Genomic DNA, 23,470 nt, shown 5'->3' on the forward strand with positions numbered 1-23,470 from the left:
TTCTGTCGGGAGATACAGCTCGTTGGGGCACGCCTCTGTTGGCACAGCCTAGCCCTTTGTTGGATAACTTTGGGGGGTTTTGTGACCATATGCGCCTCATGTACGAGGACCCGATTAAGGCGCAGACTGCCACCCGACGCCTGAAAGCTTTGAGGCAGGGTCAGCGCCCTCTACAGGCCTATATCAGCGATTTCCGGCTGCTTAGCCAGGATTCCGCCTGGAATGAGGCTGCGCTCGTGGATGCCTTTCAGGATGGCTTGTCAGAGGAGATTTTGGATGAGCTGGCCCGTGTGGACATTCCCTCAGATCTGAATGGGCTGATCCATCTTTGTCTGCGGATCGATGCCCGGCTGCAGCAGCGAAAGAGTCGCCGTGCCACCCCACAGACCCCTGCCGCCCCTGTTGTGCGTGAGCCCCCAGTCCAGAGGGAGGAGCCAATGGAGCTGGGTGCCGCCAGGTCCCGTCTATCGGTGACGGAAATGGACAGACGACGATCGGAGGGGTTGTGTTTTTACTGTGGGGACCCTGGACATTTGGCTGCTTCTTGTCCAAAGAAGCGTCAGCGGGCATCAGTGACCAAGCCGGCCCCGAGAAAGTCCCCTGCTTTGCTGTCGGGAAACGGCCCGAGCCCGATCTAGACGGTGTGATAGATCGGACGACCCACCACGACCACGCCGAGCGACGCCATTCCGATGGTGCCTGTGAACCTCCACGGCATTTGATTTTGGAGGCACGACTGATCCTTCCTGGCAAGCCAGAGGGGATTCCGGTCCATGCCTTAATTGACTCTGGGGCTACCACTAACTTTATGGACTCGGCCTTCGTGGCCAAATGGGCTGTTCCTCAGTGTCCGGTGGATCCGCCCATGCTAGTGGAGACTATTGATGGTCGAGTGCTCCTGTCCGGGCCTATTACGGCCGCCACGCAACCAGTGAGTATGGCTATCAGTTCCCATGTGGAGGCCATTCAGTTCTACATCACTTCGGATCTGCACTTCCCTGTGGTCCTGGGACTGGCGTGGCTCCGGGCGCATGATCCACAGATCTATTGGTCTCAGAACTTGGTCACCTTCCCAAGTTTGCAGTGCGTGGACCACACCCGTCATATCTGTGCCGGCCAGGTGGAGGGCTCCTCAGGAGTTTCTTTGCCTCCCGAACTGTCCGACTTTGCTGATGTGTTCAGCGAGTCAGAGGCGGACCAATTACCCCCGCACAGGCCCTATGACTGTTCCATTGATCTAGTTCCTGATGCGCCTCTCCCAGTGGGGCGTTTGTATTCCATGTCGGAGCCCGAGTTGGCTGCATTGCGGGACTTCCTGACAAAGAATTTGGCTCGTGGTTTCATCCGGCCCTCGTCCTCGCCAGTGTCTGCGCCCGTGCTCTTCGTCAAAAAGAAGTTGGGCGAGTTACGGCTCTGCTGTGACTACCGGAAACTCAACGCCATCACGGTGCGTAACCGCTACCCGCTGCCCCTCATCCCCGAGCTCTTGGACCGACTCCGGGAGGCTAAGATCTTCACGAAACTGGACCTGCGTGGAGCTTACAACCTCGTCAGGGTACGGCCGGGTGATGAGTGGAAGACGGCGTTTAGTACTCGCTATGGACATTTCGAGTACACGGTGATGCCGTTTGGCCTGACCAACGCCCCCGCTGTGTTTCAGCATTTTATGAACGACATCTTTCGAGATCTGTTGGACCAGTTTGTCGTGATTTACCTGGACGACATCCTGATTTACTCCCCGTCGCGTGAAGCGCATCATCAGCATCTCCGTCAGGTCCTGCAGCGCCTCCGGAAACATCGGCTGTTTGCCAAGTTGGAGAAGTGCCAGTTTTACCAGGTGACCATCGATTTCTTGGGTCACCGCATTTCTCCTGAGGGCATCGCCATGGAACCGAGTAAAGTTGAGTCGTTGCAGAGTTGGCAACCCCCACGTTGCGTGAAGGATGTTCAGCGACTTCTTGGATTTGCCAACTACTATCGAACATTCATTCCTGGCTTTGCTGCCTTGACAGCCCCCCTTACCCGGCTCTTGCAGAAGAAGACTCGGTTCCAGTGGAACGCCCCCGAACAACAGGCGTTCCAACAGGCGTTCCAGCTCGCGCCACTAGTCGCATGTTCATCCAACAGGTGTTCCGGCTGCACGGCCTTCCCGATAGGGTCGTCTCCGATAGGGGGGCCCAGTTTACAGCCCGCTTCTGGCAGGAGTTGATGCGGGCATTGGACATTAAGGTTTGCCTCTCGTCCGCGCATCATCCTCAGACCGACGGGGGTACCGAGAAGGTCATCGGCATCTTAGAGCAGTATCTGCGCTGCTATGTTAACCTGCAGCAGGACAATTGGGTGGACTATTTAGCCATAGCCGAGTTTGCCTTTAACAACTCGCAGCACACCTCCACGCAGATGACACCGTTCTTGGCCAACGTGGGTTATCACCCCAGGTTTTTCCCCCTTTCTCCCGTGGACTCACCGGAGCCGGCAGCGAACGAATTCATGGCGGAATTACAGGCGATCCATCGGTTGGTGCGACGGCAGCTGGAGAAGGCCAAGGCCGACTACAAGAGGTTCGCCGATCGGTCGAGAAGGGATACGCCTCCATTATCGGTGGGGGATCGGGTCTGGCTGTCCACCAGAAACCTACCATCCACTCGGCCGGCGAGGAAGCTGGACCACCGTTACCTTGGACCGTTCCCAGTCGAGGCCGTCATCAACCCGGTCGCCTATCGTTTAACTCTGCCACGTTCCCTGCGCGTGCACCCCGTCTTCCATCGGTCCTTGTTGGTCCCCGAACAACCGGCTTGTCCACTTCGCCAAGCGGAACCTCCCCCATCAGGACCTCGTGATGGCGACAGCACCCCCGAGTACGAGGTCGCCAGCATCAGGGATTCCCGCTGGCTGAAAGGTCGCTTCCAGTACCTGATCGAGTGGAAAGGGTACGGGCCGGAGGACTTCACATGGGAAGACGCGACCGCCGTTCATGCCCCTGCGTTGGTGACTGCTTTTCATGAACAGTTCCCATCCCGACCGCATCCGGATCGGCAGACCCGGGGGAAGGGCCCTGCGGTGCGGGATAGTGTTGTGACTCAGGGCCAGCCTGTGGGTCCGACAGCCGGCTCCGATGTATCGGATGACTCAGATGAGGGGGAGGGAAACGAACCGGCTGATGATGGTTTGGAGGCTTTGCAGAGCCCTCAGCCGGGGACCTCTTCTCAGCTGCGTGAGCCCGAGAGTGCGGAGGAAGATGACCCACAGCTGGCCCTGTTCAAGGACGCCCGACGCAGGAGGCAGTCGAGCAGGAACAAACAAAGAAAGGCTGTGGGACTCCTCGGGAGGAGGCACAGGGAGACCACGCCCTGAGCTCTCTATAAAAGGAGTGTTTGGGGAGGGGCTGGTTGCTGAAAGCAACTTTTCCGCTTGAGAAGACAAGCTCTAGTGTTTTTGTTAACTGCGTAATTAAATCTTGGCAGATGCCTTTTAGCCTTGGACGCTCTCCAGTCTCTTCTTTCTGAATAGGGGTTTGCCTTACTACAAGGCCAGAAGAGGGCTGGTTCAGAACAGGTACTTGCGAGACCACCTGCTGCCATTATCAACCTCCCATCGCCCAGTTCGCTCCCACAGAGTCGGCCTCCTCAGGGTGCCGTCGGCCAGGCAATGCCGTCTGGCGACCCCCAGGGGGACAGCCTTCTCTGTGGGCGCACCAACCCTCTGGAATGAACTGCCTCCGGAGCTGCGGACGGCCCCTGACCTTCGATCTTTCCGCCGTGACCTGAAGACTTGGTTATTCCAACAAGCAGGTCTGGACTGACTATGTTTTTTTTTAAATTTGGGTTTTATTGAGTTAAATTGTCATGTATCTATTACATTTATTGTTTAATTCTTTTTTAAATTTTGTATTCCATGTTTCTTAAATTTTTTGTTGTGAGCCGCCCTGAGTCCTTAGGGAGAAGGGCGGCATATAAATTCAATAAATCTAATCTAAGCTAATCTAAGCTAACCTGATTCCCCATTGACTTTGCTTGTTGTAAACTGACTGGGAAGATCACAAATGGAGATCACATGACCCTGAGACACTGCAACCATCATTAATACCTGCCAAATATCTGAATTTTAAACATATGACTGGGGGGATGCTGCAAGGGTTGTAAGTATGTGTATTGGTTTTAAATCACTTTTTCCAGTGTTGTTCCAACTTCAATCACTTGTTAAATGAATGTTTGTAAGTCAAGGACTACCCATATATAATTACCAGACAACTTTAAGATAAGACACCTGCAACACAACATATTTTTTTAAAAAATAAAAAATACTTTGAAAATTAAAAAGTTAGATTATTTGATTGTGAAATGTTAAAACATATCTTGACATGCTAGTGAGAGTGATGAACAAATCAAATGCCTAGATTTTGAACTTACCTGCTTTTTAAGCCTTTCTTTTACATTAAGTGGCTTTTCACATATAAAAAGCTTGAACAGAAGCAGTCATTATATGTATCGTGCACCTAATCTTACATATATATCACATAACAACTGAGTTTCCATTATCTTTTTAAAATGAAAGTTATTGCTTCATAAGCTTTGTGTTGGGAAGGTCAAAAAACCTTAAGAATATTTACTGTTTACTTCACCATTTTACAGTCATTATTTAGGCATGAACTCTATTGTAGAAGTTAATTGTAGCTCAGAATCTGCATTTGAAGTGTGTTTCATTCAGCACATGCACGCTCACGCAATTTATATGCATGCATGTATTTTTGTTGTACTTCAGAATGGTTTTCACAAACTTATTGGATTGGAAGAAACCTTAGAGATCGCCTTGTCTAACCTCCCAACACACAGCAGCAAATGTATGAAGATGACTGACTGACCAGTCCAGGGGAAAGCATTGGGAAAGGGAGCTTTTTCTGGACTGACACATTTTAAATTTACAAACAAGGAAACTGAGTTCCTATGATTTTCCTGGGGTAGGAAGAGTCCCAGAATCACTATGCAAGATCCTCCACACAGCAGCAGTCTGCAAGGAGACTTGGGGAGCAGCGCTCCAAGGTAGCCAGGTGAACCATTCAGCTAGGTCAGGGGTAGGCAACCTTGGCTCTTTTATGACTCGTGGACTTCAACTCCCAGAATTCCTGAGCCAGAATGGCTCAGCTTGGAAACCTCTCCCTTTCCCCTCAGCGTGGCTGGCTCAGGAATTCTGGGAGTTGAAGTCCACGAGTCATAAAAGAGCCAAGGTTGCCTACCCCTGAGGCTACTATCTTCAAGATACTTAACATAAAAAAAAGATTGCTTGTGGGCAGGTAACTTTTCAACCATCAGAAAATTTATGTAATAATTCTACCAGTTTCACACATGATTCTGGAAAGTTGCTTAAGTAACAACTATAGAGTTTATTATGTTTTAAAGTTAATGTTTATTAATTAACACCGCTTATTTAAAAATAAACTATAAACATAACTATTTAAACTTAATTTCCTTAAACTTTACTAATTTTAATATTCTTATACAAACTACCAAGTTAGCTCTGTACAGCTACCATAAAACTTTATGCCCTTTATTGGAAATCACACAGGATTTTCATTTTAAATGGATAGCAAACTAAGTAACCATCGTTATCAAAAATCATGTCATATCTATCAAAACAATAAAAATTGTATTAACTCAATGTTTGCAAAAGAGGACATTTTGGGGAAAAGAGGAAATCAACTAAAACCATTATGTGGATATGGATTATAGAAATCAATTGTTAATGATTGTTTTACAAATGTAAACCCAGACAACACACTGTTCACCAATTATTAAGTGATTTATGTTTTTAAAAAATCAATAAAATATATTACAAAAAAAGAAAGTACAAATAACCTATACTTTATTTTTGGAAAAGTACAGTATAACTTCACAGTGTTTTAAATATACATTTAGCAAGAAGCATACTAATATCTATCTATGCAATAAAAATATTGTTATGTTTACACACCTGCGTCTCTCCCTGACTTCTGAAGATGACACAGTACCAGTAGTAGTTGTAGTCAAGGCAGTAGTAGTAACCCCAGTATTCAGAACTGAGGGTGCAACAGGAACAGTCAGTGCTGTGGAAACATTGTCTTTGTCTTTCTCAGAACTATCGTCAGCCCACAAACGATTCGAGGTACTACAGGATCCCAGCAAAAAGAACAAAAGAAAAAGAAAAATGGCTGAGAAAAAACAGCAATTCACTAAAAGAGTGTGATGCAAAGAATGATTTTTTTTAAATGCAAACATTCCAAGTGAATTTTATTGGACTATATTTTCACTTTATTTCTCAAGGACTATTTATTAGTATTCATAGCTATTCTTTTTATGTGAACATTATTTTGATTTTAAGCCATGGGTCATATGTAAAATGACAAAATGATGCACTGAAATTTAAACATAATATGGCTAAAATAATACACTGAAAGAAATGTCAAATTATATTAACATACAGTAATATTCTGCCAGTTGGAGATGCCTTAGGCTGGAGGTGGTTGGTATAATAACACCACCCTTTACACTGCTTGAGTCTGTAATTTTTAGTCTTAATCCTTGCAATCCTTGTAATTTTAATTGTTCTTAAATTTATAACTGTTTTATATTTTTATTTTTATTACACTGTAAGATACCCAGAGTTGCTTTGGATAGCAAAATGGTATCATAAAAATTTAATAATTAAATAAATACTCCAGTTGAAGCTATGTTTATATTCTATCTTCAGTGCAAAGAACCCAGATAAACTACTTGGCATTTCCACTTCTTGATTAGTGAATGAATATTAGTTATCCTCAATCGTATCTAAATATTATATCATAATTGGATACACACACATGTCCCAAATAACACTATGAAAGTGGCAGAACAGCAGTATATAACTTATGGTTTTGATTTCTCCCTAATCACGTGCACATAGACACAAGGACCTCCTTTGAATTACATTTACTCATCCTATCACAGGGATGTCAAACTCACGTCACGTGATGTATCGCGACTTTTTCCCCATTGCCAGCAATGGGGTGGCGTGGTTTCAGTATGATGCATCCGGCCTGCAGGCCGGCAGTTTGACATGCCTGTCCTATCACGTCCTGCAGGAGAAGCATGCTCTAAGTTCCATTGACCAAGGAATGCCATCTGAAAAAGCACCTTTTCTATCATGGCTCCTGCCCTTTGGAACACCATCACCCCTACCCCCCCACCCCAGAAATCAGAATGGCTTCGACCCTGCTGACTTTTCATAAAGCCCTGAAAGCAGAGGTGAGGAGTTAGAAGTAGGGCAGAGCCTGTGCAGTAGCCTTATTGGCTATTTTTGATGGATATGAGAACACCCCTGCTATGGATTTTGTTGGATGGCCTTTTAAAAGTATTTTATGGCTCTTAAATTGTAGTTACTCTGTTGTTTTGGTGGGTTTTTTGTTTTTATTTTTTTGTAGGCTACCCAGAGTCAGAGATATGAGATGGGAGGCAATATAAATGGATTAATTAAATACGTACACAAACACAGTTTTTTAGGGAATGTTGCCCTCCAAAAACCAGATATGGGAATTACAATGGGTCAATCTAAAAGCTTTTTTCTGGTCTCTCTTGGATAAAGTAAAGTGGAAACTGTCAGAAATCATTTTGGAGATAATATCTCCAGTAATGTTCAAAACCCACAGAAATCAGTGTATTAAATCCATAATATCTTAAGTACAAATAAGTGAATTACACCAAGAAAAAAGGAATTTATCTTAGAATCAGACCACTACTACAACTTGAGTTGAAAACTAATTTAAGTTCACATGTGGTATTACTCTGGTCTCAAATGTTTTTAATCCACCTGTAGGCACAAAATCAGCACAAAACTACAGGCCCAGTACCTTATGCACAAAAGCTCACATTAATCTCACCTGCTTTGCATGACTGATGTTGCTGAACCTGTTGTGGCCTTTGCAGCAGTGGTTGTACTAGAAAGCAGATTTTTCTGAAGACCAGTGAGAGAGGTAACAGTTGATATAGATGTAGTATTTGGAACACTAGTATTAATCAAGTCATCTTGTCTTCTACCAAAGGAACTGCTACCAAATAAAAAAAAATTGAAATATTTTTATACTGATGATTTTTTGACCAAATTCCAATTAAATTCACTAAAAGATAAAGAAAAAATGATAATTATAATACGAGACTACTATTTCCCCCCCTCTTCTAGATATGATTAAAAGGTAAAGGTAAAGGTTCCCCCGCAAATGCGTGCTAGTTGTTTCCAACTCTAGGGGCCGGTGCTCATCTCCGTTTCAAAGCCGAAGAGCCAGCGCTTGTCCGAGGACGTCTCCGTGGTCATGTGGCCGGCATGACTAGATGCCAAAGGCGCACGGAACGCTGTTACCTTCCCACCGTAGTGGTCCCTATTTTTCTACTTGCATTTTTACATGCTTTCAAACTGCTAGGTTGGCAGAAACTGGGACAAGTAACAGGCACTCACTCTGTTACGCGGCACTCGGGATTCGACCCGCCAAACTGCTGACCTTCTGATCGCGTCCTAACCCACTGAGCCACCACGTCCCTTAGATATGATTACACAGCCTTAATTCAGTAAAACAACATGCTTGCATATATCCATGTAATAATATGCATATTTACCAAATAGCAATGTTGTAATTATTAAGATTATTTTATATATTTAATAATAACTTTAATTACAACTCTGCTTGTAAAAGCAAGCAAATGAAATCCATTAAAATGCATATTTTACTAGTTATAAAATAATAAAAATTATAAAGCAAACTCACTAGTGAAGAACTCATACCTACCTAAAATATTCATATCAATGAAAGGCAATCCTATTTCTATTGTTGCTTCCAGTAACAGGAAAAACAATATTCTTACATTTATTTAGTTTATTACATTATGGAAAATCATTTTTAAAAAGCCCAGTGAATTACATAAAGTGTGCCTTTTAGTTATTAATATCAAAAGAAATAAAACTAAATTTAACATGATTAGTGACAAAAGAAAAGCAGGTAGAAAAAAAATTACAAACCCAGAGAAACATCCTAGAGCAGAGGTCCCCAACCTTTTGGGCACCAGGGACAGGTACTGTGGAGAAAGATTTTTCCCTGGACCGGAGAGTGTGTGGTTATGTGTTCTGCCTGCATCCCACAGATGGGGCTTTGCTTGTTTCTGCAGTCTGGTTGCTGGCATGCCACGGACCAGTACCGGTCCACGGACCGGGGGTTGGGGATCCCTGTCTTAGAGAATAATATCCCACTCCCCCTGCAACATCTCACATGTGAATATGCTCATACCAAAAGATGGGAGATAAGACCAAAATCAATATTCCCTTCAAACAAGTACAGAAATCACTGTAGTAATGAAGTAATTGTTATTTTTCATTTATGCAAAACTATTCTTTTTATATATTCAGCATATATTATATATACTAAATATATTATTCAACTGTGTAACTGAAATATATTGAAACATTTAAATGATGCTGTTCTTTAAATTACTTTTTGAATAAATTGTACTTCAAATCAAGCACTCAAAATGTTGATATTCTTTTACATGCTTGCTTTTTGCTAATATGTCTAGAAAATACCTCATATTATAAAGTGTTATTTATTTACCTTTTCTGATAGCTTGAATTTAGTGATGTGGTTCCTTCATTTGAGATATTTTTCTTTGCATCTTCTTCCCATTTTCTTCTAGTATAAGAACCACTACCACGTATTATACTGGCTGAAGAATCCCTATTTTCTTTCTCTTCAATATCTGATGTACTGGCCAGCCGTCTTGGTATTGTAGGTGCCACATAAGCAAGCCTGGTTGTTTTTGTATCTTTCTCCTGAAAGATTTTTTTAAAAAATAATATTTCAGTTTAGCACAATTTAAAGTTTCATTTTTTAAAGAACCAATTTCCTCAGAGCAATAAGTATATTCATTCGTGAAATATTCCATATTAGATTTACAATTTCCTCCAATCAATTTTACAGAACAGTAAGCTAAGGGCTTCATGAAATTAATCTAAGGACTGTGTATCTCATGTTCTTCTCCTAAAGTATCATCATCAGCAAACCATGTTTCTAAATGGGATAATCAAGTCAGACTTTGCACAACAGAATTAATGTACCCAAATTTGATATCAGGTCCCAGAATAAGGACAAAATGATATCAAAGTATTTCAGCCTTCCAGGACACTCCATTACAGATCTTCAAAGAAGCTATTTTGGAAGAAAGTAAGTTAATCAGCACAAATGAGTGTGAAACTGTTAAACTCACATACTTCAAAAACTTCCTGTGTGTGTGTGTGTGTGTGTGTGTGTGTGTGTGTGTGTGCGCGCGCGTCTGTCTGTCTTGTCTATCAAGTTTATATGACTAACTCAGAAGATCTCATTAAACGCAATGAATTTTTAAACAAATTACAACAATTGGTAAGATACTTGTATTCTGCATCTGTGTAACTAGTCTTCTGTTTCTTTTCCCCTACCCCCATCCTAATTTAAATGCTACCTCAATTTAGCTATTCCAGGCATTAGAGTAAGTGAGCTGTAATTTAGAAAAGTTTACGCCTTTTCATAAAATTTGTTAATCTAAAAAGATACTACCAGACTCCTTCTGGTTTATACTTTAAAATACTTACAAAACTAAAATCTAGAAAGCTGATTAGTTGCTAAATCTGAACTAAAATATAGAAAGGGCAATAACAAGATAATTGCACAGAATTACTTTCTCTCCACAAAGCATTAGGGCAGTAGATTCATCAAACTGCTGAACAAGACTCTTTTACTACACTGAAAGAAAGCAGTAAAAACTTTGTATGCATATTAATAACAGATATCTGGGGAGAGATGAATGAGATGCCATTATCTTTCTGCAAGACACTAGTTTGTATATACTAAACAAGAATCAAAGAAAAACACACAGAAAGACACCTGATGTCCTCTCCTCGCTGAGATTTTATAGTTCAAACATATTTTTCCATTCATGCAGGTGAAGACCTTAACCCATAAATTATGGACATAAAAATCTGGTTTGCATTTTCATAGTCTGGTTGTCATTTAAACATGAACTGCTTTGGTCTGAAATCACTACCAAGAGTAACTTAATTAACAATAACTTAATTACGTCACACATTTTGGAGGAGTTACCTTGTCTTTGTTATCTAATGAAGATGATAATCTAGGGCTTGAAGCCGAACGCATGACACCTGTTGAATCTTTTTCTTTCTGAGTTTCTTTGCCAGCTGTAATTTCTGCCAGAGCCCCGTAACTGCCAGTCTTTCGAAGACACAATCTCCAAGAAGCAGGAGACTCATCTTTTCGTTCTTCTTCTTTGGGAGAAATCTTAGCTGAAGTTGGAAACTGCAAAACATAAAGTTGCTTTGTTATAATCTTGCTTTCAAGCATCCACCGTGCAGTCAAACATTTAAGAAAGGACATGCATAGACCAGAATACAAGAAATTCTAGAATCTCAACAACAATAACAGGTTTTCTGCTCTGTACACTGTACATAAATCAGGGAAACAGCATCATTCTGCTGAATTACATTGCAACCATCTTTAATACCCAAACGAAGAATATTGGCTACAACGTAAGTTTCTGTGTTACAGGATGAAGGTATCACACAATCACACAATGCACACTTAGAGAACAGAAATTTAGGCAAGCAACTCTGTTTTTAACTTTGTTGGGTTTACGAAGGTTAAAACTCTACCTTATTCAAAATGCATTTACACAACATAGATGCTATATTTAAGGAATGTAGCAATTAATGTTTGCATTTTTCCACTTATCTTCATAAAACTTCAAAGGTGCAAAAATAAACATTACAGATGATCTCATCAGAAGGTCATATAGAACAACTATTTGAAACCTGGTTCAAAATTACATTAAGTTTGTTTCCATATAGATTATTTGGAAACTAATTCTAGCAAGCCTCCTTAAAAAAAATCTCTTAAAAACATGCTGCTACCCATGATGCTGACGCCCACCCAAGGAATACCTTCCAAAATAATGCAATAGTGAAAAATATATTATCTTCAAAAGTATTACTTTGTTAATAGACTTGTCCTCCCTACAAAATGAAAGGCAGGGTTCCTTCCTAGCCAATCAACAGCAATGAAAAAGTTTAAAATATAACTATGAAGATGGTGGGTTTCTTATGTGCAATAATATTGCAATACTGGTTGGATTCATACATTGCACTAAACTGTGACTATGATGTATCATGGTTTGTCAGTAAGATGCATTGGTCTGGACTGCAACGGTGCTAAACACTAAACCATGATTGTGGCTTTGTATAATGTGTGCATGCAATATTTCTGATGGTCCATATTTGTTTGGTGCTTTATTTTATAACAGTAATATTTATTTAACCTGAGAAAATAAGGTCAAATAATGAGAATGAATGCAAACAGTAACTGCTTCTGTCAAACCTCAAGAATTTGAGCTTTTCTTTGGGCCTATAAATAGGTCACATGAGACATTCTAATTTTCAATCATTTTAATTCTAGAATTCTATGCTTTATGGGCTTTTTTCAATATTAGCTTCTCTACATATGTCATATTTCTGGAGAAGAAAGAAAAGTTTCTTATCATTCTTATCAAGTTAAAATTTCAAACTAATTAATTATTTTTTCAAAGGTTAGCTTTCAATGTTGCACTATGAATACACACTTGCAATGATGCAAAAAATAACACAGTTTAAAATCATGCAATTACAATGCCAACATTTGAATTAGCAGTTGTTATGTGGTAACCTGGAAAAAGAAGCTAAACATACAATGCCCTCACCAGAGACTTTTCACCTTTACTTGGCACAAGAACAATGCCTGTTCTATGTAAGCCCTGCCTCCATGATGCAGGATCTACAGAGTCCATCACAGGCATGAGAGGAGAGGGAGAGTCATACTAAAGCCAATTGGGACAAGACACACACAAGAGATATAGAGATTGAAGAAAAAAATGGTCTTTGCTTTAAAAGGCTACATGGCTCTCTACCTTATTTATTTTTCCATAAAAAGGCACTAGACATGTGCTTAAATTTATTTCATCAAAAATCCCTAATGATAATAGAATTTTTGAATTACAGAATTAAAATATATTAAAATGTTGATGTAAGGATTCACAAACGTTTCTCCACATCCCTTGACTCCAGACATATTTTTGAATGAGGAATCCATTTTAGTACTTCCAGTGCTGAAAGACCCCACAACCATATAGGGAAAAAAGAAGAGGAATGGGAAGAGAAGACAGGGAAGGATGAGAAAATCATTTAGAAATAAAGGAATGCCAGAAGGAAAAGAGTTGTAGAAGAAAAATTGATTCAGAGGCACTCTTTTTCTATTTTCTTCTTCACTAAGGATCACCATTACTTGACCAAGTTTATCAAAGTATGGTTAAAGATTTCCTTAGTATTGCAACTAGATGTGGAAATAGTTGAAACCTAATGCTATTTTATAAATTAGCTGACATAATTGATGCTTCTCCATATTCACATAATATATAGGAAAGTATAGATATACAATGTTCTGAATCTAAACCGAAAAGATGCTTCAGAGTGCATGTATCAGAACCTCATTAAGGAATACACAATAGCTGTGCTTCCCAAGAAAATTAAGTGTTTGATGTAAGAAAGTGACAAACAGTGTTAAGTTTCAGAAAAGGTGTGAGTATGCTATTGGCCCTTCCTTAGCTTAAAAATATTTTTTCCTTGGACTGCAAAGTTATCATGCAAATGCAGATAGACACATCTTCTTTATAGATGCGCCAAAAAATGCAGTAAGCACACTAAAAAAATGCTCTGAAGCATATTTTCAGCTTCAAATCTGAAGCACACCATATCCCTAGACAAGTTATTAAGATTTGCTGAGAGCATTGGTAAAGGCTACCAGAAATTCTTACTCTTTAGAGTTTTTCTTTTAAGGTGTTCTCAAACCTACTGGCAAATTGACAGATTTAACAAGTTGACAGATCTCTAAATTAAGCAGACTGAGAACTGAGACAATAATCTTTCACTCTTAGCATCTAACAAATCTTGAAAACTACCCAGTATTTGGATGAAAGACCATCAAGAAAACCAAGGATTGTATGTTGGACTGGGAAACTAAAAAATATTCTAGAATATTTCTTTATTTTTGCCAGTGCAACTATACAGCACAGTAAACACCAGTATCCAGCTCAATTTGTAGCGTTTAAGATTTCATAGAGGGTTTTTTTACAGTTGGCAAGTAATAAAAATGCTTGCTCTTCAACATACAAATACAAAAGCTATATATTTGTTCAAGGCGAAATATGTGAATCTCTAGGATTATAAATTAGTTTATAGGGAAAAATAGAATCAAAGTCAGATCTTTACAACACGGCTATATGGACATGTGTCATGCTTAAATGAAGGCAATTTCAGGACCTCCAAAATATAACTGTTAATGCTCTCAATGCTGGAAAAGTTTGAAATCCGACAGTCCACTGTCAGTCAGACTAAACATTGAGAGAACTCATCAGCACTGTTACCATCTCCTGGAATGGTTGATCAACCAAGACCACACCAAAAACAAGGCACTCAATATTTCATAAGGCCTTAAAAGTAATATCTAAGGAACTAATGGCCTTTCTTGTATTGGCAAAAGTTAGTGTTCATGAGGCTACTATCAGCAGAATTCTGAACACCAATAGTGGGCATGGTAGGACTGCAAGGAGAAAGTTATTACTCTCCAAAAAGCATATAGCTGCCTATCTACAGTTTGTGAAAGACCACATGGATGAATCAAATGGCTATTGGAAGAATGAGACTGAAATAAAGCTTCTTAGCTTGAATGAAAAGGGTTACGTTTGGCAAAGACAAACCACTGCATTCCAGCATAAGAACTTATCCCATGTGTCAAACACTGTAGTGATGGTATCATAATTTGGGACAGATATTTTTGCTTCTGTGGCAGCACAACTTGCTCTCAATGATGGAACTACGGGTTATGGAATGTTTCAGCAAATTCTACAGAAAAATGTCAGGATAGCTGTCCATAAATTCAAGCTCAAGAGCAAGATAACAATCCAAAATATAGACATCGTATGACCAAAGAATGGTTAAAGCAGAAGAAGCTTTAAATGCTTTGGAATGGCTAAGTCAAACTCCTGACCGTAATCCTATTGTTGTGGAAGGACCTTAAGCAGGCAGTTTATCTGAGGAAGCCCACCACCATCCCTGAGTTAAAGCTGTTCTGTAAGGAAAAATCAGCTACAATTCCTTCAAACTGACTATAGGACCGATCAACAGTTTTCAGAAAAGTTTAGTTGTAATTATTGCTGCCCCAGGGGACACATCAGTTACTGAAAGAAATGGTTCACATACTTTTGCCATTCATAAATATGTAGCATTGTCATTTTCCTCAATTTTATTTTCAGTATTATTACTTTTGACTCTTTTGTTTAATTGGGTTTTTTTTACCTGGCTGTAGGACGTATGTGAAGAACAAACCATTTTAGATCATTATTATACAAAAATATTGAAAATTCAAAAGGGTTCACAAGCTTTCAAGCACCACTGTATAGCTTAAGTACCAAAACTTCCCCTGAATTTATATGTGCATTCTTCACATATAGCACACATTTATTTAAACACTGTCACTCTGTGGCTGCTGCACACGGAACAAACATTGTCACTGTCCATCTAAGTGATTCTTCTGAAGGTAATTGTTTCCCAGTTGCTAAAGGGAGTGAAGAAGCACCAATACTAAGAATGGAGACTCTTCAATCCAACAATCTATCCCAGACTCCTGCTTTTCTACTACTTCGAAACAGAAAAGCAGTAAATCTACTTCCTGTCAGAAAGAAGCCAGGGACTGCTGTATGTGTGGCCTATGAGTTATGGGTCTCTTTACTTGACAGTGATGATTCAACAGTATTTGCTATTTCTTCTCTCAATGGAAGTCAAGGCCTTCCGCAAGCGTTCCCAATGGGGAAGTGAGAAATGTTGGCATTGAAACTCCCAGAATACATAACCAGAGGAGCTATGCTACCTGCAAATTCTGGTAGCTGCACTACCAACATACTTGCAAGGTAGCAGACTGGCAAAGTGTCTTATATCATTAGTCTGAAACACTAGTGAAAAATTTTATAACGATTAAAATTTTGCTTTTTAAATAGGTATGTAATTACATACAATTAAACCTTAGTACTAGTAACTGAACAAAAGCCTCTTTTACCTTTTTAAGAGGGGATGTAGGTGTCACTTGACCAGTAGGAACAGATGGTGTTGTTACAACAATCGAGGAAGTTTGCACATTGGTGGTACTTGAATTATTGGCTGTAGATTTGTTCTTTTCTATTAAAAAAATCATCAACAATTTATATAATAGGTACTATACTGTATGTAACTATTCCATTATCTTAAAGAGAAACATATGAATAAAAAAACATTAGGTTAAACCCCAAAACTAAAAAGCTATGTTTGTTAAATATTTCTAATTATTATAACTACTAACAAAATTAACACCAAATATTACTTATGATGGATCCTCACAGTTCTAGCCATCCCTGCGGTCACCTTATTGTAACTGGGTGCTTGGTGTCCATGTTATAATTATGAAGTTACAGTAAGTTATGGTCACAATTGTTATTTCTGATGTTCCCTGCCAGCTTCCCACAAAGTCAAAAGGAAAGCCAGCAGAAATCTGGAAACTGGGGTTATGTGGGTTCTCATTTAACATGCATAAACCTTGTTTAATGATGGCAACCGAGACTATTGGAATTGTTGCTACTAAACAACATGGTCACATGAGATTGCACTTTACAACCACATATGGTAGTGACAGTAATTCCACTCCCATTGCTGACATAAGCCAGAGACTACTTGTAGCAGCCACACTTTACAAGTCATATCCAACCCCTTTATGCCTCTCTTCTCTAGTGCATAGCTAATCTTTAAGTTAAATTAATGACTCAGTTGCTAGGAATATTATTCTTTAGAAAAATATTAATTAGAAAATCTGTGGATGGTCATTGTACAAGATAGGAGGCATCACAGTCAAGTCCCATGTATTTTTTTAAAATAATAAATAGCACTTATCTTGTATGTTGCATAAGCATAAGCAAAGCAGAATAATGAAGTGAGTTACTTTAACTTTAAAGCACCAAACAAGGTTCCATCTTTCTTGCAAGCTGGGGTAGGGTAGGATTATGAGAGGAGTACTTCCCACAATACATTTCATAGCAGTAAAATATATTTTGCTATTAAATGATCAAATTATTAGATCATTCATGGTGCTAATTAATGACAGGATGCAACAAGGAAAATAGTATTGTTTAATTAATATATTCATCTGCTAAGTTATCAATGTGTTCTAGGTAGTGGAGGGATGTTTAAAATAAACATTTAAAATAATACAAATGTGATAAAACACTACATAATAAAAACAAGATAAAGCCAAATCTAAGAATAAATAGTGCAAAAGTTTAAAAAACACAAGAATAGTTCCTAAACAGATTAGGGTAATGGTGATGAGTGGGATTGTTTTCTTCCAGTCAAAGATATAGCTTTAATAAACAAAATGATACAGAATTTCAGGAGCTTTTTAATTTTTGGAGACTATAAGACTCATAATGTACCATTTTAATGCTTCTTTTAATAATCTCCAGATGCCATCAAGTATCAGTAATAGAATAAAGTTTTCATGAGCTGCAAAAACACGACTGGGAAACAGTTTATGCTCAGCAGATCATTGTTGTCAATCTTTGATGTAAGAGTCAGGCAAAATGGAATGTGGCTTTCAATCCCAAATTAAGAAGGCACTCATTTGTGTTTTATAACTCTTAAAAAAGGTACCCAGAAAAATAATTGACTACATGGGATACAATTATATACAATATGTCAATATATAATACTAAATATATTTTAATAACTAAACAAATATTCAACAAATTGAAGTGCAATCTAGTCTCAGTGAATGGATACTGAATTATACTGGAGGAGATTTAAAAATGGACAATTAGGAAATTATCTTTTTGTTCTGCACATTTAAAAAAATTAATACTCCCAGTACTTTTCATTAAAAAAATGAAATGCTGATGTAAGGCGTTGAAATTCCTTTCTGTCTCTAATCCTGTAGAACCTTTTTCCAAATACTAGTACTTATGGTAGACCTCTGAATCTACCTTATAATAAATAATGGGTAGAAAAATGAAAGTACAAGTTTGGAACATAGATATTCAGCTTCAGGAAAAGTTAAGTTCTCCAGCATGCCAAATAAAGTATGATGAAAGTCCTGTTGATATTTTAAAATCTCCAAGTTTACATAAATTAATTCTTGTGTCACAGTCATATTTTCCTGGCACAAGATTGTATAGTAGGAACAAAGAAAACACAGTAATGAAAGTCATGTAACTCAAGAAATGCTGAAGTGATGAGTCTGAACCTTTAAGTCATTATTGGAAGACATATATGTACAGTGCAGCAAGATTTTCAATATTACATTACTAAAGTGAACTAAAAATATACTTCTTTGGTTCATTATTTTAAAATTAATCATATTATGCTACATAGCAAAACCATAAATCCTATAGGAAAGGAAAGAAGGAAATAAGAATGAATTGTTCTATTACAACAAAAGTTAATTTTCCAAAGCGCAACCTTAGCAATCTCAAAGGCCAATTTATGCATTACTCTTTTATAATTTTCTAACTACAGATTAATTACTAGACTACTAGAAATAATTTTATAAGCTCAGCTTCCAGTATATTCACTGCAAACTGCTTGTGTATTTTTTAAAAATAGCATATCCAGTATTTTGTGTATAAATTTGAGATTTTTCGTTAAGATTAAAAACAAGTAATCAAGCTATTAGTGTACAAAATAAAGTGACCAATGTAATTTGCATAAATAGAGCACTTTGAAGCATATATTTTCCCACATCCGTTTGTTCAGACTTTCAACAAAACAATCTCAACATGCATTACCATTGCTCACATACCTTTTAGACTACATTTGACCTTAAGTGATGGAGATATCAATTTTAAACAAGCTAACTTTAGCAACCTTGCATGATTTTTATGAAATCAATGCAACCCACTACCACAGAAGTCTCTTTATAATATGTGCATGTAATCCTTGATTTTTCAACTCTTGCTCCAAGATTTCTTACTCATTTTGCTCTCATGCAATATAGCACCTTGCTTCTCATATAGTTCCTAATTAGCCATTTGTGAAGCTAATTGAACTATTCAAAAATTATGTACAGATGTTTTAAGAACATCTAAAACATGGTAAGAGATAAAAATTGATCCAATGCAGTATGAGCTTCCTCTAAAAAATAAAAAATACTTAATGTCTTCCATCTGTCCCTTCCCATCAACTCATGTTATTTTAAGGTAGGAGCAGAATAAAACAAGAAACAAAAATTAAACAATAAATTAAAATGAAGTGAAAGTAAATACAAAAGTAAACAAAGTATTTTTACACATTACCTGTTTCTGCTTCCGATTCTGAATCTTCTTCCTCATCTTCTTCACTAGAGCAACTGGATTCATCTTTCTTTCCTTCTTCCTCCTCATCACCCTTTTCTTGTTCTAAAGACTCAATGTTTGATGGATTCTTGTCTTGCTCAATGATCAAAGTATCTTTACTGGAACATTGATATTATAAATATTTATTACTTTTAGGGAAAAAATTGAATATCAAGGTGGACTGTTTGTTCCACAGCATATTCTAGTCCAAACTTTTGTGGTCTTAATCCTTCTTTGCCCCTCTCCCAATGTTAGTTTCAGTTTAGCTACTTACTTTTTAAATGATTTTTGAGACTGATTATTGTCCATGTTGGCTGTTGATTCAATTAAAGGTGATTTCTTCTCCTTTTTCTCACTATGAAGCTTTAAGATAAGTTAAAATAGTCAATTAGATTTTTAATTATTATATGTAGATTCTACTATTGCAGTACTATTAATTCAAAAAGTAAAATCCTTTAATCTTCCAAAACTAATTTTTCAGAATAAAAAGCAATCCTGACCTGGAGCAAACAAACTGTTCTAAAACCATCCCCATCTCTCGTATCTGAAGATCATATAAAGTTTTCCATAAATACAAAGGTAAGACAAAAATAAATAAAATAGAAAAAAGTAAAACAAAGCTAGCTCACAACCAAGGAATTATTTTATTAGGCACTGCTTTTAGAAAGGATCCAGAAGTATTGTAAGAGAAACTGCTATGGAAGGGAAGTTTCTGTATTTGGTAGCAGTAGTAATATAAGGATCTCTGGAACTTCAAAATAGGTAAGAGTTGGCAATTATTAGAAAATGAGTCTTAAGAGTTAATACCAAACTCCCTGAACAGAAATGGATCCCCATCAGATCATATGTTGTAGCTTAGCATGGAGAAGGCAAACTTCCCTACTTACAGTGATAAATCATGACAACTTATAATGTGGGGCCACAAGCTCTAGATGGCAGCTAAATAAAGCCTTGGAAATAAGATGGACTAATTCTACTATGTTTAAACTTCTTCTCAACATCTTATAAAGCTAAAGGATCAAGCAGTGCTTCTCATTTGGGAACAAGGAATAAATACAAACCTTCACATGCTGCTTGATGTAGGAAGTAAATGTGGCCTCAAAAAGAACAATACAGAAATCCATATTTTCTTTTGTTCCTTTATATTAAATACTAGTGTGCTCAAAAGCCCAAAATATTAGCAAGACCTAATTTTAGTATATGTAAAACATTCTGTGCACTGGCTATTAAAATATTCGATTTGAACAGCTCTTAATTTAAACTCAATATGGACATGGATATCCTTTTTTGTTCTATATATTCTTAAAAGGAAGCTTCATGTTGGTTCACATTTTGTTCTTGCACGCTAAAAGAGCTTACCATGTTTTGTTTCTTTTGAAGCTCTTCTAAATAACCTAAAATGTCTTCATCTGCTACATCAAATGCTGTTTGACCCTACAGAAGAGGAAAAAACAGATTATGGTGCAATTAAACTAATAACCATAAAGAACAAGAATTTGCCAGCAGGAAATCTATTAAACCTGCCAGCTGTAGATACCAATGTATCCTCAACTAAATCTTGAAGTATCTGCCAAACTCCTTCCCACAGATTTGAAAAAAAGAGTGAAAATTAGCAATCGTTTTAACTGTAGTTCTGATCACTAAATCTTACAAAAGCTCTGAATACATTCTAAAGAAATTAAAATCAGAGGTACAGCTTAAAGCTTTGTTCTTTCAGAACTGTCAGTTTTCCCGTCCTCCCCAAAGGAAAAATGTATTTGCATAATCTGGGGATTCTCCTGGACTTGTGATACCTGCTTGAGGAGCAAGTGACAGTCATGGCCAGGAGAATCTTTGCACAACTTCACGTTGTCCACCAGTTACACTCATTCCTGGACCAACATGCCCTTCACACCCATGCCTTGGTTACCTCCTATCTGGACTATTGCAATGTACTCTACAAGGGGCTGCCTTGAAAAATATCCCTAAGCTTAAGTTGACTCACAATGTCGTGGTCCAAACAATTTTGCACAAGCCTAGACTTGACTGTGTGTCACATCTTTTGCGGGAGCTACACTGGTTCCCAATCTGTTCCAGGTACAGTTCAAGGTGCTAGTTATCACATTTAAAATCCTACATGGCTTTGGGCCAGGCTATTTGAAGGAATGTCTCTCCCCTCAATTCAAAACTTCATTATGGCCATAGACCAGCATAGGTAAAATACAATAAGAGTTAGTAATTTTAAAAGCTAAAAATTCTCAAAAAAAAAAAATCTACAAAACAAAATCCTGTAAAAAGCTAAAAATCAATATATGGACAACTAATATATATGGGATTTTCTTTTAAAACTTTTTAATGGGTTAGGGAGGGGGGAGGAATGTAAGGCCCATCAGAAAGATGGGGGGGGGTTCGCCGGACCTATCCCAGTCCAGGTTGGTTGATGGAGGAAGACCCAGACCTGGCATGCATTACGGAAACTTGGTTGGGCCTGAAGGGAGGAGTCCCTCTGATTGAATTATGCCCACCAGGTTTCCGTGTGCTGCATCAGCCTCGGGCTCAAGGTAGGGGTGGAGGGGTGGCAGTTGTCATCAAGGAGGCCCTTTGTCCGCGGGAGGCCACTGCCCCGCAGATAGGCGGATGTGAGCCATGAACTCTCGGGCCACTCCCAATGTCTCCCCCAGGGAAGGCAGGTTATAAGCCACTGCCCGGAGATAAAAATAAGGTCGGGCATTTTTCCTCCCTCATGGGTCGGACCCTGAATAATCTGGGTCAGGTTCATGGCCATCATGGAAGCCATGAACTCTCGGGCCACTCCCAATGTCTCCCCCAGGGAAGGCAGGTTGAAATCCCCCAGAACCATAAGTTTGGGAAACTCAACCGCCAACCCCGAGAGAGCGTTGAGCAGCCCGGGCAGGGCCGTTGCCACGCAGCTGGAAGAAAGGTACGTGAGCAACAGGCCCAACTGACCTCCAGATTATTCAGGGTCCGACCCATGAGGAAGGAAAAACGCCCAACCTTATTTTTAACTCCGGGCAGTGGCTTAATGGTCTGGGTGGGGTTTCTCCATCTATTCAACCCCTTTCATGGACAGATCATTATCTCCTCCGGCTGGGCCTCCGTCATGCCACCCCAAGCTGCTGGGAGGCGGGACCGATCTTACCTTGTGGCAATGGAGGTGGCGAAGCGTGCTTACTTCGCCACCCTCATTGTGTCCGCAGATAATCGCCCGGCCACCCTGTTTAGGGTGACCCATTTCCTTTTAAATCAGGGGACAAGGGAAGATCCCTTGTGGGGATGGGCCAAGGATTTTAGTCAGCATCTGCTGGACAAAATCACTCAGATTCGGACCGGTCTGGACTCTGACTGGGCAGTATCTGACGAGGGGGAAACGACGGGTCTGGCCGATATTATTTAGGAGGAGTTTGACCCTGTGACTCCAGATGAAGTGAACAGGCTCATGGGTCGATTGAGTGCCACCACGTGTTTGTTGGACCCGTGTCCCTCCTGGCTGGTTTATACAGCTCGGGAGGTCACACGAGGCTGGTTCCAGGCAGTGATTAATGCTTCTCTGAGTGAGGGGTGCTTCCCTGCCGCCTTGAAGGAGGCGGTGGTGAGGCCCCTCCTCAAGAAACTTGCCCTGGACCCACCCATTTTGAATAACTTTCGTCCTGTCTCCAACCTTCGTTTTCTTGCAATGGTTGTTGAGAGTGTAATGGCACGGCAACTCCCGTTGGTCCTGGAGGAAACTGAGTATCTGGATCCGTACCAATCGGGTTTCAGGCCCGGGTACAGCACGGAGACGGCATTGGTCGCGCTGGTGGATGATCTCTGGCGGGCTCGGGATAGGGGTTATTCCTCTGTCCTAGTCCTATTAGACCTCTCAGCGGCTTTTGATACCATTGACCATGGTATCCTGCTGCAACGTCTCCAGGGGTTGGGAGGCACTGTTTTACGGTGGTTCTCCTACCACTTGGGCCGTTCGCAGACGGTGTTGGCAGGAGGACAGAGGCCAACCCCGA

General features: G+C 39.7%; 1 protein-coding gene across 3 annotated transcripts in view; it reads right to left on the bottom strand.

The window, feature by feature from the left end:
• PPP1R12A (protein phosphatase 1 regulatory subunit 12A) overlaps window positions 1-23,470 on the bottom strand; it is a 124,047-nt gene that overhangs the window by 29,563 nt on the left and 71,014 nt on the right. For 2 of the 3 annotated variants that reach the window (XM_081331122.1, XM_081331120.1), the window contains exons 6-13: window positions 20,832-20,906; window positions 19,747-19,835; window positions 19,434-19,591; window positions 16,178-16,296; window positions 11,126-11,338; window positions 9,605-9,822; window positions 7,889-8,056; window positions 5,968-6,141 (exon numbers count right to left, since the gene is read on the bottom strand). In XM_081331122.1, the coding sequence (XP_081187248.1) occupies window positions 5,968-6,141; window positions 7,889-8,056; window positions 9,605-9,822; window positions 11,126-11,338; window positions 16,178-16,296; window positions 19,434-19,591; window positions 19,747-19,835; window positions 20,832-20,906 (1,214 nt within the window). The remainder of the gene's footprint in view (window positions 1-5,967; window positions 6,142-7,888; window positions 8,057-9,604; window positions 9,823-11,125; window positions 11,339-16,177; window positions 16,297-19,433; window positions 19,592-19,746; window positions 19,836-20,831; window positions 20,907-23,470) is intronic. The other variant, XM_081331121.1, reaches the window with a different exon arrangement.

This window comes from Vipera berus (genome assembly GCF_964194415.1).
Source record: "Vipera berus genome assembly, chromosome: 6".
Taxonomy (NCBI): domain Eukaryota; kingdom Metazoa; phylum Chordata; class Lepidosauria; order Squamata; family Viperidae; genus Vipera; species Vipera berus.